This window comes from Gasterosteus aculeatus, chromosome 9 (assembly GCF_964276395.1).
Source record: "Gasterosteus aculeatus chromosome 9, fGasAcu3.hap1.1, whole genome shotgun sequence".
NCBI classification, from domain to species: Eukaryota; Metazoa; Chordata; class Actinopteri; order Perciformes; family Gasterosteidae; genus Gasterosteus; species Gasterosteus aculeatus.
In genome coordinates, this window is record NC_135696.1 from 6,092,833 (window position 1) to 6,109,888 (window position 17,056).

Genomic DNA, 17,056 nt, shown 5'->3' on the forward strand with positions numbered 1-17,056 from the left:
TTAGTCTTACCTCAGCATCGACATGTTTTATCATGTGGGCTGCGTGGTGCAATTGAAGGGTCCTGCATTGGTTCAAAGTGAGAGCCTCCCCAGTGACCTCTAGATTTCCCACTTCATTTTCTGCGGCCTATGGAAACAATTTGCTTAGATCATTCCCACAAAACACACATGCACTGAACAGTTGGACAAGCAGCTCAGACAACAAGCAACTCACAGAACAGACAAACACTCCACAATTAACACAGTCGTTCTGCTTCCACTGTGTAGGACATGTAACAGTCCAATCTTGAAGGCTGCCCGAACATCTGAAGGCATTTCTACAAAAGAAACAAGTAACAATCATTTTTTAGTCATCATATTGTTATATTGCCATGCCGAGAATTGATAAATACATACACGTTATGTGTCTCTCCCTTTACCTGAGGAGATCCATGTCGGTGTCAGTGATTCTGGGGAAGATCCTCAATGAATCATACACTCGAATCTGTTTGGCTTTGAAGTCAAACACCTACGAGGAAGTAATTCAGTCAAAACTACATTCTAAAAAATGACATTATTTTCTTAAATAATAATCAAAACATCATCAACATCCAAAGCCAGTCTGCAAAATATTGTTATAAGAAGGGATCAGCAGGTGGGGGTGTGGGGTAAATATTTTGAAAGGAGGGAGTTACAGTAAATGAGTTTTAAAATAGTTATGATGGATGCATGACTTACTTTTTCCAGGGTTAGGGTGCGAGATAATTGGGTTTACTTTGAAAGCGATTTTAAATTAAAGGACACTGGACTGTGTGATTTTGGTTTAAAGCTTAAGTTAGAATAAAATACCAAAACTACGTTTCTGGCAGTGAAGTTTTGTTGACTGACAATGTAGATGAACAGACCCACAGTCACCAAAAATTTAAAACCAACATGTCTACCTGTCAAGTTGTATAAGACAAAATATATATAAAAACCTTTAAATCAATGATAGCTCACCCAAAGTATGAAATGGTTCCCTGTCTCTGGAGTGGCATGGCCCACAATTCTCGGCAGGAATACTTTGTCTGCAACCTATAGCACAACAATAATATAATGTATTACAACATCCATGATCAGGGCAGATGTGTTTTGTTTATTTGTACAATTTGTTTCATTATGCATAAAGCATTATTAAAAGCACCTACAGGAATGCATTTAACAACACGGTCACTGACTGCTCCACTGTTGTTCCATTGTCGGTGCCACAAAATGAAATCAAAGGTACCCAAAGCACCACACTACAACAGAGAACATGTAATTAATGTGTGTGCGAACATATAAAAGCATCAATATAAAATAATAATAAATGGATGAAATTTTAAACGGTTACCTGGTTTTCTTGAGCCAGCTGTGCTACTCGATAGTTGACTGCCTGGAATTCAATAGGAAGATTAAGTACATTTCTGAGTTTCTGATAAAAACCTTTCTGTCTTTAAATTCTGCTAACTGACATTATAACTGACATTATGGTTGTCATTATGGTACTGTAATGGTAAAAATATGTTATAAGATTGTTTTCTGCTAAAGCCGTGTCTCAAGTGTCCTGTATTTGACCCTGATGTGCAAAGAGCAGTATGATACAAAATGTTGGTTTGCAGCTGTGCTCTGAGAAGGGAGGACGGTTGACTCGATCTCATAGAAGCTTCAAAACAAAGGACTCCTCTTCATGGCCTTGGTTGATATCTTATTCTGCACGAAAGTTCTGGATCCAAGTTTTACTTTCATGTCAAGTAACAATGATTTGCAGCGGCCATTTAGGAGGATCTTGTGTGTGTGCTACCCTCAGCTTCACCTGGGTTCTTATCTCAACCTGCTTTGCAGCTTCTCGTGGCTGGCACGGAGAATGTCCTTCATATGTGTATAAAAACTCAGTGTCTTTTGTGCTCGGAGACGCCATTTCCACAGAGCACTGTGATACGTGCCTGTGTATTTGACCTCCTGCTTGCAAGCAATAAATGGACTTTTTGCAACTTTGATCATTCATCAAGACTCTGTTTTATCAGACAAATCATTCTCTTCTACCGAGCTTTTATTGAAATATTCCACAACAGTACACTTACATCATCAGTCAGCCACGGCATGAGCATTGAAGTTTGCCCCAACAGTTCTGGTGGGCAAACACTCCGAATGTCTTTTAAAGACACTGCATATCGCCTCGATATTTCAACTATAGTTGCCGTTTCGGCACGGCATCCTGTGAATAGTTCTTTGAGTTTTTCCTTAACACACACATATGATAACAAAATGAGTGTTTAATTTATCGCTTCATTTTGGACAAACAAGAAATAACACAAATATTTACAGATTACCTGGTCCTTTACAGTGATTGCATAGGATCGTGCAACAAATGACGACTTCATTCGTTTATGTTCAATGTTTTGGCCCACCGAAGGAAGAAGTGGATTTTCCTTTGCTTCGAACAAAATAACAAAGAAAAACAAAGATTGATAATTATGATCCTCAACAATTAAAAATATAGGTTAAGCTGTATATTTTATCAAGTATTATTTAGAAGAATTACTATAGCATAGTATATACTAATCAAACTTACCGGCAGACTGCAGTCCCAGCATCCCATGAAGTTGAAGGTTGTGTTTATTCTTTCATTATGCAGGTCGATGAGCACCCTTAAGGTTTGTTTGAAGTGTGGCTCGTTCATTTGGCACAATGAATATTTTACCGAAGAAAGTACACGATTGAACTGCTCTGCAACAGATGAGTTCACCTCTCTCCGTAAACTAGGGCAGATGTTGAGGCTTCTCAACTTCTCTTCTGGCCTTCTTTGGTTTTTCTGGTGGAATCTGTCGTACAGGGAGTACCTGTCTGATGTCTTTGTGATAGGATGCCTTGCTGCCATCCTAACACTATCTGGCATTTCCTGCAGTGGTAATGTTGATCGCAGGTTCTTCACCCACTGCAGGTCAACCTTTAATTGTTTATCAGCCGCCAGTTTCCTGTTGTTTGATGTTGTGCCACAGAGTCTTCCGTCAAATGGCTGGAAATATTGCTGTTTTGTGCGGTTGTTTGTGTGACGAGCAACCTGTCCTGCAACGTCCGAAATGTCCGAAGTGTTTAAAACTCAGCAGCCCGTCCGTGTGATCTCTAGCGGACTCTGTCCAGAAGAGAATGTTGACGTAATACACAACGCCATGCGGACAGCTGAAGTGAAGTACTCCACCTTCAGAATAAAAAACAAGATTTTAAATGGCAATCATATAACTAAAGTTTATAGAATGTAAAAAGAAGAAGAATTTTCACAAATAATATCACACCACCAGCTTTCTGCAGTTTCACAAACAGCTTTGGGTAAACATCTTTGAAGTTTAATAATTCCTGAAGCCTGTTCAGCATGTCGGCTATGGACCCCTCTGAGGAGACACCCAGGGTGTCACAAGCTTCCTGGAGATCCTTTTTCTGTGGCTGAAAAATTCCAGAGGCCCATTTCAGTACTTTCAAACACAAATATAATTATGTCACATCTTTTATCAATAGTAGAAATATCTATCGTATGGAGAATAAATAACTTGCATACATCAAAATAGTAAGATTGTCAATGTGTGTACCTTCTTTGACTCAATCAGTTTGAGTATTATGTCCTCATTTATTTTTTTGGGAGGATGTTTGAAATCTCCAGTTTTCCTTTTCATTGCCTTTTTAACTTCTGTTTTAGGGAGAACGTTTCCAACTCTGGTGTGCTCTTCCATCCAAGGTGCCAAAGTGGAGTGGCCAACAGATAAGCAATATGGATTCGCCACCGAAGACCCTATTTGTAAAACATATCATATTGAACATTCATTTGTTCAAAGGTTTAGTTAGTGGAGCATATACATAATTACATAATTATAATATATACCACTTTAACAATTTGGTCCAAACCTGATATGAGGCCCTCAGCAATTTGTGACCGGTCCAGATCCGACCACACCTTGACAATGTCCACCTGTAGGTCCTTGTCCGCTATGGTGTCTGGATCAGGCCTTTTAAATGTCCCAACTGCAAATGAATTTGTTTACATAATTACAAAACCGTGCTGAACATAGAACTCTCATAGAAAAACATAACCTCTAACTTTGTTTAAATTAAACAAGATTGACCATTATACAAAACTGGATGTACAAGCAAGTCATTTATTATAGAGCCCTTGTAAATCTAACACCCTTAATACAGGCACATATTTGCATCTGTTGAAATCTTCATTATAATTTTAATTTTAGTAGGGAGATATAACAGAAAGCTAAAATATTCTTACGAGGGACATCGAAGGCCAGTTTCCAATTTGCATCTGCTACAATGACGGCTGGGTGGTATCCACACTGGTAACAGAAGAAGTCAAACTTGAAGTCTGACAGTGAAAGGAAGTGATGGAATGCTCTCCACACTATTTGATGGTGGTACCGGTTGTCATTGAAAAATGACAGAGTGTCAAGCATCCGTCAACTGGTTGTCTTGTTCTGTTATTGAAAAACATGATAAACAAATATCCATTTGTACATAATTTTGTACATGCTTTAATATGCTTAACCTTTTCATGAAAGACACTGTTGTCTTTGACTAAAATGCAAAAAAAACATTAACAGATGTGTTACCGACAAACCCGACAGGAGAAGCTCACACAATGGCAGTGTTACGATCACACGGTTGTTAAAGTTGTGAAATCCGGAAGAATAATCCTGGAATCTCACAACGTTAGCACACGTCGGGCAATGTTTTTCCGCAACTGAAACACCTATAAAGAAAATTAAAAGTTGAATCATGCATACACAAAGCCTTCTTTAGCAGTCTGGCTGTTGAGGCCAGATATAATGTGATCTCATCAGGGGAACATCCATGTAAGAAATAATTGTTGATTTACCTTTATGGACATAGCTTATCCCGTACACCATTGCCTGAGTGGTGATAATCTTTAAAGGATTCAGTGCTGGAGGTGTGGGGCCTGGACAGTAGGGGCAGGTACTTTCCGAAGGCACAAAACATTCTGGTGGCTGTTCCTCCTGAGTCCTCAGCTTAACTGGCAAGTCTTGCAGACATGGGATCCGCTTTTTTGTTGCCAGGTACTCAGTCATTACACAGGTGTTTTGCGTGTTGAGGTTGTGTGGCTCACATGTGATGCTGCTTTCCACCATGTGAGTTTCCAAGTCAGCAATGTCCTTCATTTGGATGTCCGAGGATGCCAGTGTGCCTGGGGACTGCTGGAAAATCCACCACATTCCCATCATACGATGGATGCAGCGGTGCGATCGACCAGTTCCCCGACACTGACAGTTCCACTGTCCTCCCACTGAATCAAACGTCACCCTTGTCCTCCCAAAGTGACACCAGTTGTCCGTTTCATTTGTGAACACCGAAAAGAAATACCACCGTTTCGAGTATCTCTCATCTTCAAAGAAGATAGGAAAAACACTATTGACTCCGTCATTGGTGGCAGCAATGTTGTGTTGTTCACATTCCCCCCCCCACTCAGATGACATTAGGCCTTTGCTAACCATGTCCTGCAGTGAAGTAGTTTGCAGGACTGCTGGTTTGACATACGGCCTAGCAGTCTTTGTCCTTTCCAAGTGAACACATTCCTTTCCAGGATTGCCTGATGACCAGGCAATTTTCATGAACGTGCCGCACTTCTCCACCTCACAATCGAGTTGTGGTGGCTGTGTGGATTTGATCACATGAATTGGAAAAAACGGACTATGGTCGTACTTTGCAGTGACGTAGATTCCGTTTCTTATGTCAATACACATCATGGGAGATGTATCAAGATTATGTACATCTCTTATATGCCTTTTTAAGTTTTTGGGGGCACTTAGCACAGCCGTGCAATGTGGACAAGCAGAACTGTTGGGATTTGTATCATTTATGGAATCATCTGTGTTGGCTTTTCGCTTGGAAGTGCTTGGCTTCTCTGCAAAAACAAAAACAAGATATATTATCACAGCTGTCAATATAAACATAATCCTTGACTAATGCCTTTAAATGTGAAGGTTTTCTATACAACTATGTTTTCACAAACTTCGTCAGTATGTAGTTTTGGCTCTAATGTGTAATAACAAATAGGGATAGCATATCCTAGCAGTACATGCTGCCAAAATATGATGCTTAGTCTGTTTGTGCCACCTGCCAAGACATGCAGCCGACAGTGCGTTTATAGGACGGCAATAATTTATTAGATTGTTTGATGTCCCAAAGCACGAGATATGCAGAACCAAAACCACTGTGAGGTTATTTACCTCAACAGCAATATTATGGCAAACTGTTTATTTTTACAATATGTCATACACATCTGAAAGACACCACAGTACATATTCTCCTGGAAGACTAACTAAAGAACTATTATAAGATTGTTGATCATAAATGAATGTAGGTGTCACGGTGTGGTTCACTTCCTGTTGTATTTTGTAGTTTTCTGCCACTCGTGTCCCCGGGTAACTTCACTTCCTGCCTTGTCCCGTCATCCCCTGTGATCGTCTTAATAGTTTCCACCTGTGTCCAATCACCTGCACCTCCCTTGTGTATTTAAGCCGTGTGTCTCTTGTGTCACTTGTCGCGTCATTGTCATTTGCTACGCCTGTCCTTGTCTTTTGTCTTGGATGTCCGTACTTCATGCCTGTGTGTTTTTGCCCCTTGGCCTTTTGGATTTTTGTATCTTTTAACTATTAAAGCTTTTTGTTTCCTGCAAGTCTGCATTTGAGTCCTGCCTCCCACCCGCACCTGTGACAGAATGACGCAACCTAGAAAGGACTACGCAGAGTTTTTTCCCCTGGACGAGTTCAGGGGAACCCGTCTGGCAATGGGCGGTCCACGGAGTCTCCAGCGGGCTGCCCGTAATGGGGGAACGGTCCTCCCGGGGGTTCCAGCTGGGTACTTGTACTACTCCGTCTCCCCATCTGGAGCCCTCAGTAGGCATCTGGGTCACCATCCACCGCCCACCACATGGTCCCCAGAAGAGGAGGCCATTTCGTGGTCGTCCGGCGGCGATTCTTCCTGGGAGCGGGTGATGGACCATGCGGTCCGGCTCCAGGCTACCTACGGTCCCCACGCTCGGCCGCAGCGCACAGCGTCCAGCTCTGGGCCGCGACGACGTTCCGACCCTGCTCGGTCGCAGCGCACAGTGTCCAGCGCTGGGCCGCAGCAACATCCCGACCCTGCTCGGTCGCAGCGCACAATGTCCAGCGCTGGGCCGCAGCGCACAACGTCCAGCGCTGGGCCGCAGCAGATTCCCGTCCCGGCCTCCCGACCCAAGCCCATGACCCCTGATCCGACGCCCCTAACAAGGTCCACGACCCCCGAGCCAGCGCCACGATCCATGCCCCCGAGCCAGCGCCACGATCCATGCCCCCGACCCCCGAGCCAGCGCCACGATCCATGCCCCCGGTACCAGTGCCACGGTCCATTCCCCCGACCGGTACCGGCCCCACGTTCCACGCCCCCAACCCGACCGGTACCGGCCCCACGTTCCATGCCCCCGACCAGTCCCCGCGGGGATATATATATATTAAATATAATAAAATAAAATAACAAATAAATAAACAAAAAACATTTAAAAACCCACAAACACATATGATTTAAAAGTAGCCATACTATTACAAATATCAACAGCAAAACACAATTACAGCGACAAACTGACTCTCAAAGACATTATTTTCTTATTGTATAGCTCAGGGATGGGCAAACTTTTTGGCTCAGGGGCCACATTGACTTTTAAAATTTGACAGACGGGCCGGCCGGTGTCAGATGGATAGAGAGTTATATTGTCAACCAATATAAATTATAAGTAAAATCTAAAACTTAACTTAAAAAGTAAAGTGAACATACATTTTTACATTACATTGCATTTCAGTGGGTACAGTGTTGTTGGTCCCCCTTTTTTGCCAGTGCAGATAGTTTGGTGTCAGCTTTGTTCTGGCAATTCTCAGGACAGATCTGAGGTGTTCATCCATTCAAGAAACGTCTATGCTGGTCTTTTGCATTCATCATGCTTTAGGAAACTCAAGTCGGGAACGGAGAAGTGTTACAGCGGTCGTTACTATAATTTCTAATTCATAATACTCATAGTTTGCCCACCCCTGGTATAGCTGCATGTCGAGATAACTGCTTTGCAAGCCGTGGCAGCTGCTGCAGCATGTCATGGTGACTGCCGCGGCAAGTCGTGGCAGTTGCGCTCGCCAGAGGACCTGCAAGACAGGAACTGTGGCAAACTGATTGATCACGTCATGTTTACAATAGCTGGAATGATGCTGTTTAGGCCTCATGCGGTCACATTGTTCTTACTGCCTCCCCAAACAAGAGTCCTGTTGAGATAAACAGAAAAAAAATTATTAAAAAGGTGAGATAAAATATATAAACATACATACATATAAACACAGACACATAAAATTAATATATACGATGATGAACAGATATAATATACAAATCAATATCCTTTATTACTGTATCATACATATATACACACACACCTATATATAATATATATATATATAATATATATATATACATACCATACATATATATCCAAATAGCTTTCACCACTTTTCAGTGCTTTTCAGTTAGTTTCAACGTTACAATGCATCAATATTTACAATTTGCATTAATTTGGGGCGCTGCCGGAAAGTGGTTATCGTAACCAAGGCTACGAGTGGTCTTAGCCCATATTACCTTAGCTGAACTTAAACGGGAAGCTATTGCATCACTTATCGGCGTTTTATGACTAAACCAATTACAACCAACAAAACTCGTACTCTTAAGCACAGAGTACAGGATAGTACAGGATAGTGCAGGATAGTATTGTCACATTTTGTCAAAATATGAAAAGAAAACTGCAACAGTCGAGGCATCATTGCCGCAAAGTCGAGGCAGCTGTCGTGAAGTTGTGGCCGCTGCCACGACTCGCCACGGCAACTCAACCCGCAGATAACAGTCGTACTTAAACTGTATTATACTGTCACATGTTGCATACATAGGAATACTAAAATTAACAGCCGTGGCACCTCTCCCTTAAACTCCCGCTCCCTTAACAGCCGTGGCACCTCTCCTTTAAACTCCCGCTACGTTAACAGCCGTGGCACCTCTCCCTTAAACTCCTGCTCCCTTAACAGCCGTGGCACCTCTCCCTTAAACTCCCGCTACGTTAACAGCCGTGGCACCTCTCCCTTAAACTCCCGCTCCCTTAACAGCCGTGATATCTCTCCCTTGAACTCCCAGTACGTCTACCAGCCGAGGCGCAGCTCCCTTAACAGCCGTGGCACCTCTCCCTTAACAGCCGTGGCATCTCTCCCTTAAACTCCCGGTACCTCTATCAGCCGATCCACCGCTCCCTTTTGTCGTTGCATGCCTCCGTTAGGTCGTGGCAAGACTCCCTTAACTCGAGGTACCGCTGGAGGTACCTCTCTCAACCGATGAACCGGCCCCTGAATTTGTGGTACCGCTCGAGGTACCTCACTCAGCCGAGGCAACAGGCGAGGCAGTTGCCGTAAACTCGAGGCAGCTGCCACGATTCGCCGTGGCACCGCAACCTGCAACAGGAAGTGCCTCAGCAAGTTGCCGGTGCCACAATTTGCGCTAGCCCTCTCTCCTTCGTCCTATAGATTTCAAATACTCACCGGGCTGCACAACTTGAGGTTGCTGTTGGATGTACTGGTAAGCAGGTGGTTGAACTTGTTGAGTGGTTTGTTGCGATGAGACAGCGATATTTACATCGGGTTGGGTGGTCGGTTGAGGTTGAGAGACTATATATATTGAGAACATGCAAATATGGGACTTTTAATTTGGAGAATCTCTAAATTTGTACAGTAAAAATGTTTCATTTGCTGTATCATAGTATTCAGTATTCCTCAACACATTTATGTTAGTCATTGTTTGGAATTATTGAGAAAGTAAAAGAAATAAATTGCAGCTAATAATGCAGCGCAAATATTGAGGAATGATCTTTTTGAACCTGCAAAGCTTTCTCACTTTGTATTATATATTCGGCATTCGCAAAGTTACATTTTGGAAATACTCACCTGGCTGCACAAATTGAGGTTGCTGTTGGATGTAAGCAGGTTGTTGAACTTGTTGTTGAAGGGGTTGTTGAACGGTCTGTTGCGATGAGACGGCGATATTTACACTGGGCTGCTGCGGTTGAGTGACTCCCGGGTTGGGGACTGGAGCGAACGGTGGTGCTGTTCCTACAAGAAAAGGTCCCTGAGCCATCGCCATGATATGTGCTGAAGGAGCCTGAGAAAAAGCCTGCAAGCAGGAAAAAATATTTTAAAAATGGGAACCAAAATGATCCTCCTAATCTAAAAATGTATTATCTGAAATTTCTGAGACAGAATGCATTAAACATGTGCTTTATCTAACATTTCCTTTGATTTTCAGCTTTTTGTTAACATTTATAAATAAAGAATAAATCGATCCAACACAGCCTGCCCACTTTTACTCCCAGCTAGGAGAAAAGAACAAGAAAGAAAAGAGAAAGAACAAAATGCTTTCGGAAAGCATCATCACTTGCTAATTAAAGTTCAGGACCATTTCAGGGAAGTGAAGAAACTCTCTCTCTCTCTCTTTCTCTTTCTCTCTCTCTCTCTGTAATCTCAGGAATGTGCTGGTAAAGCTGGTTTGGTGACATTGCACCTTTCCTTTAAAATAGAACACGTTGTAGAAGGTGACTGGATGCCACTCATGTACCTTTTTATTCCATAGGACACTAAAATCTCACTACAGTAACATGCTATTTATTAGTAAACGGCTAATGCTGTGTTATTTAATATATCCAATAACATCTGTTTGTGAATCTGACAATCTGCCACAATAGGAATGTTTTAAAGGTAATATTTGAAAGTCTGCTTTTTCTTTCTTGAGCTTTCTAGTAGTTTCTTTGTTTTCTTGTGACGGAAAGCCCAAACAAGAAATAGTGAGTGTAATAATGTGGTAATGTGGAGATAACAAAAAATGTTTCCAAGATAACAATGAACAAAATGAGACAAACAAGAAGCCTTCAGGTTCAGCTATCGAGTAATATTTCTTTTGACTCGTATGTGTGTATATTTCATTTTGAGGATGAATATAATGCTTACCTTAATAAACCAGGAGAGAGTGTGAGAGCCTGGTACTGCTTCTTCCTCTGATTGACAACAACTGAAGAAGAGAGATAAGGTAAGAAATGCACAGTGTCTTAGTGTAGGTGGAGCCTGAATAACTGCCTGTAGTGCCTATATACATACGTTCCCATGTGCGGGAGGTGGAGCATTATCAGTTGGATCTGGTGGGGCTTACCTCGTCGCACAGCCTCGGCTCTGGAACCACACTCCTGGATAGGGGACGGACTCTATTCTACTCTGGAGTGGCCCATAGTGTGAGGTGAGAGGCCAGTGTGGGGATACTCACAAGTCCCCGGCTGAGTGCTGCTACATTGGAGTTTAACCCAGTGGCACTTCAGGATGGGGAAATGGGGAACCATCCAAGCTGTTAACAGTAACTGTTTACTGTTGAGCGCAATTGAGGTTATCGGCCGGTGGAAGGAACACTTTGAGGAAGTCCTGAATCCAACTACTACGCCCTCTTTGGTAGAGGCAGAGCTGAAGGCAGAGGAGGGATCATCGTCAATTTGCCTGGTGGAGGTCACTGAGGTAGTCAAACAACTCTGCAGTGGCAAATTCCCGGGGATTGATGAGATCCGTCCGGAGATGCTGAAAGCAATGGGTGTTGGGGGGTTGTCTTGGATGACCCGCCTCTTCAACATTGCGTGGAAGTTTGGGACAGTGCCAAAAGAGTGGCAGACCGGGGTGGTGGTATCAGGCCCGTGGCAACAGGACAGGCAAACCAAGCAATTGCTTGGGGCCCCGAGCTGACCAGTGTCCCCATGACAACGACTTGTTAAGAGTCAAATGCAACAATAAACTGTGTGAGCGCCCCTTTGATAGTCAATGCAGTAAAGTGCAATGACACCGTTATTGGGAAAGAAGACAAAGGAAGTTGCACGTGTTTGTGAGAACTGAAAAATGTTAATGTGTGTGTGTGTGTTTTTAAGCATGTTGGATTTAGTTATTGTGCACTTTTTTAATGTATATTTGATTTTATGGTAGTGTGCAAATGTTAAATTGTGTGAAAATGCATTTTCCTGCTGAAGATGCGTTGGAATGCAAAAAGCTGAAGCTGAAAAGAATTTTAAAAAATAGCTGAAATTACAGAAAGCTTCATAAAATAGTTGAGACTTGTGTCAACATTTGAAAGTTGAAATGGGGTCTGTAGCTGAAAGTTTCGCGAAGCTGAAAAGTCTGAAAGTTGAAGAGTTTAAGAGGATTTGAAAAACGTTGAAAAACCATGTTAAAATATTAATGATTATCCCATACAGCCCTCAAATCACCAACGGGAGGGTGGGAGAGGACCACGGGATGGGAGGGAGGGAGCCTGAGTCGGGGAGCGGGGACTGGAGGGGGGATCGGGGGAAGGAGTCTCTGGGCCGGGACTGGAGGGGTCGGGGGAACGAGTCTCGGGGCCGAGATACATATATATATATATATATATATATATATATATATATATATACATATATATGTATATGCATATATGCATATGTGTATGTGCATATATATGTATGTATGTATATACATATATATGTATATACATATATATGTATGTATATATACATATACATATATATATATATATATGTACACATATATGTATGTATGTATATATAAGATCTCTGAGGCATATATATATATATGTATATTGTAATAGGAAAATAATATGTGACCCTTTTAAATGCTTCATTTGTATAACCAGTTTATTAGTTGCAAGTGCTTAGATCACAAAGGCCCTGACATAAGCACTGATGTCTCCCACTTCGATTAGATGGTTCCAAATCATAGCTGTAGAGATGGAACAAAGTGTTTGTTATGTCTATGACCACCTTTGTTTTAGCATGTTGGGAGAGCAAGGACACGGTCAAAGAACTGACGTGTCTCACATGGACAAGATGTTCCCAGTACCCTGGCTGTAGAGACTCAACAAGATGGTCAAAGGTTTCTGTTGACGCCACCGATATCTAAACTTAGGTATAAGAACTGCCTCGATGTGTTGGGGGCAAAAAGGAGGTTCTTGACAGTCTACTGACCACGTAGCTGTTGTGACCCTTTTTCCCTTGCAAGGAAATAAACGGAGAAAAGACATACTTGACTCAGAGCCTTTCTTACTTAACGATTGTCTGTGCAAAATCTTCCACCACAATTTGTTATCAGAAGTGGGATCGTTTGAAGCTCCGTCGGGACTCCGAGGACGTCCGGGAAGGGACCCCTTCAGGATCCACCAAAACGTGATTCTGCCCTATACCTCATCACACTCAGAGAGAGGGGACCGGCGACCAAAAGAGACCTGATTGGTTTAAACACGATCCGATGAGGAAGATTTTCACACGAATCGGGTAAGTTGATATTCTGATTTTCAAACGGGGTTTTCTGAATTATAACGGGTGATAACAGATTACAAAGACGGGTATTTAGTCCTTTTTTTTTAAATTATTTTTTCTCTCTTAGAAAATCCAAATTTCGGTTATTTGATTGGGCTTCTAATGATGACAACTTGTCTTTTTATCCGGTTATTTGAAAAATGTGTATAAAATTATAAGAGTAATTATACAGTATTTCTGGTTCATCAGCATCCAACTTTTTACTGAGGAAGACAGGGAGCAATGTGCGTATTCCGATTGTATTCAGACTAACACTCTGAAAACGCATAATTGTGACCCTTGACCCATTGTGGATCTGATGAGAAGGAAATATGGAGATTAATCTCTAGAGTTTTTGCCCGAGTGGTCAAAAGATTTTGGGTTCCCTGCAAATGGTTCTTTCAGTAGAATAAAACTGAACATGCTTAGAGGGAAAAGAGAAGGGTATAAAAACTCAGAGGGTGATAAAAGGCAAAGACTTGGAGAACATTGAGAAACAAAGTAAATGGTTGAAATGGTGGGAGGATGAATGTGTTAGGAGGTGAACAGAGGACCCAGATGCAGAGGTGCGGGAAAAATGTCTTTTATTCTTCCCAAACTCGAACTAAGGGGGCTGCCGTCAGCAGACGCAGTCCGGGACAAAACTTAAAGTAGATCTCGAAAAAAGACAACGCTGGATTGGTAACACAGGGACAAGGCAGCGGTTGTTCCTCTCTCCAACCTCGAGCGTGGCGGCGCATTTCCAAGCGCTTCTCGAGACGGATAGCGAGCTCCACCAACTGGTCGAGCCGATCAGGAATCTCACGGGCATATATCTCCTCCTTAAGGGCAGAGTTAAGACCCTCCAAGAAGTGAGCAACCAGGGCTGGTTCGTTCAAGCCAGATGAGATGGCCAAAGTACAAAACTCAATGGCGTAATCTGTAACTGGACGTCTACCCTGTCGAAGCACGGCGAGGGCTCGAGAAGCCTCCTGTCCGTGGACGGATCGGTCAAACACCTTGATCATCTCCTCCTTAAATAACTCAAAGCGCTCAGTCAGATCCGAATCCATTCACCAGACGGCAGTTCCCCACTCGCGCGCCCTCCCCTTCAACAGGGAGATAACGAAAGCGGTGCGCGCCGAATCACGTGCATAGGTGGTTGGCTGCAGGGAAAAAACGACCTCACACTGCGTGATGAAAGAGCGGCACTCAGTAGGTTCACCGACATAGCACGGGGGATTGTTGATCCGGGGTTCAGCAGAACCTCCGCGAACACTGGGGGCCTCCAGCTGGAACTGGAGCCGTGATGACATGTCTGAAACTTGGGCGGAGAGACTCTCCACCACACGGCGTGTCTCGGAAATCTCCCCATCATGTCTTCCAAGAAGCGCTCCCTGGGCCTCGATCGCCGAGCGAAAAGGTGCCTCCTCCGCTGGGTCCATCTTAGTCAGACTGTTCTGTTACGAGGTGAACAGAGGACCCAGATGCAGAGGTGCGGGAAAAATGTATTTTATTCTTCCCAAACTCGAACTAAGGGGGCTGCCGTCAGCAGACGCAGTCCGGGACAAAACTTAAAGTAGATCTCGAAAAAATACAACGCTGGATTGGTAACACAGGGACAAGGCAACAGCTCAGCGTTCAACAACAGTCTGACAGGGGAGTAGAGAAACAGTGGTTAGAAATAGTCAAACAAATTAAGCAGTGAAAGAGGTTAGTTGAGAATCAGTGTGAGAGTTGATTGCTATGGAAAGCGGCTGTGGGCGTTTAGGGCGAGTGACAGCATGAATGGGAATGAGGAGGTGTGTTAATGAGTATCAGCTGGGTGTAAGTGTGTGTGAGTAGAAAAACAAAACAAGGAGGAATCCGGATCATGACAGAATGTGAATGTAGAGAAAGGAAACAAATGGCTAAAGAATTGACATGCGCAAAAACCACATTGGTTGAAAAACCAGTTCCAAATGTTATTGAACAAAATGGCCGATGTGCTTCTTCTCCCTTGTATCCGTGTCTCACAGGGGCTGGCGGCCCTCTCCTCAACACATGCCCACCACCGTACCCTGCTTCATCTGCGAACCAGCAACCTTCGTCTGCATGGTCACAAGCTCAAAAAGTTCACTACACCCGGCAGAGGGAGGAAAAGGAAGCGGCAGTGAAAGCAGCACAGGAACGACTCCTCGGCGAAGAGGAGGAAAAGAGACAGGCTGCTCTCCTCACTCAATCTCGCTCTCCAGGAGCAACCGGAGGGGACACTTCTGCCATCAACAAACTGATTGCAGAGCAACCATCTACATCAGATGTTTTTCCCCCTCTTTCGCCCCTGAGGGAGTTCCCCCGGATGCAAAATCTGTGCTCCAAACCCCAATGATTCAAGTACCAGGACACTCAAGTCCCATACTTGTTTTCCGGCCATGGACTGATACGGACATTAGAGCTGCAATGGCTCATCTCCCACCGATACAACACTCGGGAAGACTGTTTGCTGAAGCATTCATGGACTTCTGTAAGCCCAACTTTGCTGAAATTCGACGTGTTCTAATGAGTCACGTGGGTCCGACTCACTACCAAAAGCTCAACCAGCTGGTTGCAGGAGACACCAGTGCGGCCGATGATGAATGGAGTTCAAATCAAAATAAGCCGTACAGAGACGCACTCACGGCTTTGAGCGACGGCATAAGGACATTGTTCCCGGACAAAGTGGATATGACTCCCATCAACAATACCAAGCAGGCAACAGCTGAGTCCGTCCATGATTACTACCAAAGACTTCTCACAGTGTTTGATCTTAACAGTGGCATTCCACAACCCGCCGTGTTAGGAGACGCTCTGGGGACATGGGAATCACACCTGAAGAATGCTTTCATGAATGGACTATTGCCCGACATAAAAATGAATGTGCAGCGTTCTGTTGCTGGAATAGAAGACTCGCGACTCGCGGATGTAAAGAAACATGCTGCGCTGTGGCGAACAAGGACATTGGCACAGAGAATGTCCACAAAATGCACCTCGTAGAGGATGGGGGGGTGGACTGGCCAGACGAGGAAGGGGTGGCAACGCACATTCCGATTGACGTGAGGCGGAGGGGGAGAAGGCTGCATGTGAGGGGGAGACGGCAACCATGCTGAGGCCTCACATGATAAGGGAAGTAAAACACACACACACCGCAGCCTGCAATGAAGAAATGCTTTCTGCACGCACACTCACACTCACACACACACACACACCGGAGCAACAACAAGCTCTCATGGACATCACAGAGCAATTGAGAACACAACAAAAGCTTTCACTTAAACACACATTTTCAGGAAAATCATTTGAAAATATGCCCACCACTATGGTGCAAATTCAAGGGAAACTTTTATCGTTTTTGGTTGATTCGGGGGCTACACATTTTGTAATACAACAAAAGTATTTTCCAGGTCAAAAACTTAGTGGAAAACAGGTTTTCTCACAAGGAGCTTCAGGGATGACTATTGTAGAGAGATTTACGGCACCTATGACCAGTACACACACTGACTCAACTGACCCTGAACCAGACATCACAGTAAAACATTCCTTTTTGCTGTCCTCTTGCTGTCCCATTAATCTAATGGGAGACCTCATGTGTTCTTTCAGCATTAGCCTCATCTCCACTCC

The 17,056-nt window shown here is 43.6% G+C and overlaps 1 protein-coding gene and 2 long non-coding RNA genes across 4 annotated transcripts; 1 reads left to right on the forward strand and 2 right to left on the reverse strand.

Annotated features, from left to right (window-relative positions):
* Window positions 1-46: 46 nt before the first annotated feature.
* On the reverse strand, window positions 47-1,053 carry LOC144383415 (uncharacterized). The gene is made up of 4 exons (XR_013450777.1): window positions 979-1,053; window positions 420-508; window positions 215-317; window positions 47-127 (listed from the first exon to the last, which is right to left on the reverse strand). It is a non-coding gene; the product is annotated as an uncharacterized LOC144383415 (long non-coding RNA).
* Window positions 1,054-1,164: 111 nt separating this feature from the next.
* LOC144383253 (uncharacterized) lies at window positions 1,165-11,482 on the reverse strand. 2 transcript variants are annotated; one of them, XM_078080278.1, is made up of 16 exons: window positions 11,269-11,482; window positions 11,070-11,130; window positions 10,014-10,239; window positions 9,612-9,737; window positions 6,724-8,303; window positions 4,874-5,917; window positions 4,608-4,747; window positions 4,417-4,472; window positions 4,271-4,334; window positions 3,898-4,014; window positions 3,585-3,784; window positions 3,294-3,441; window positions 2,573-3,199; window positions 2,082-2,434; window positions 1,352-1,393; window positions 1,165-1,259 (listed from the first exon to the last, which is right to left on the reverse strand). In XM_078080278.1, exons 5-8 carry the CDS (start codon window positions 7,148-7,150, stop codon window positions 4,455-4,457), a joined length of 1,629 nt encoding a protein of 542 aa, XP_077936404.1. In that variant the 5' UTR covers window positions 7,151-8,303; window positions 9,612-9,737; window positions 10,014-10,239; window positions 11,070-11,130; window positions 11,269-11,482; the 3' UTR covers window positions 1,165-1,259; window positions 1,352-1,393; window positions 2,082-2,434; window positions 2,573-3,199; window positions 3,294-3,441; window positions 3,585-3,784; window positions 3,898-4,014; window positions 4,271-4,334; window positions 4,417-4,454. The 2 variants fall into 2 exon arrangements, with proteins under 2 accessions (XP_077936404.1, XP_077936403.1); XM_078080277.1 differs by lacking the exons at window positions 1,165-1,259; window positions 1,352-1,393 and having other exon boundaries at window positions 2,033-2,434; window positions 4,271-4,472.
* LOC144383269 (uncharacterized) lies at window positions 11,154-16,127 on the forward strand. Its single transcript, XR_013450634.1, has 3 exons — window positions 11,154-11,352; window positions 13,236-13,417; window positions 15,439-16,127. It is a non-coding gene; the product is annotated as an uncharacterized LOC144383269 (long non-coding RNA).
* Window positions 16,128-17,056: the final 929 nt, after the last annotated feature.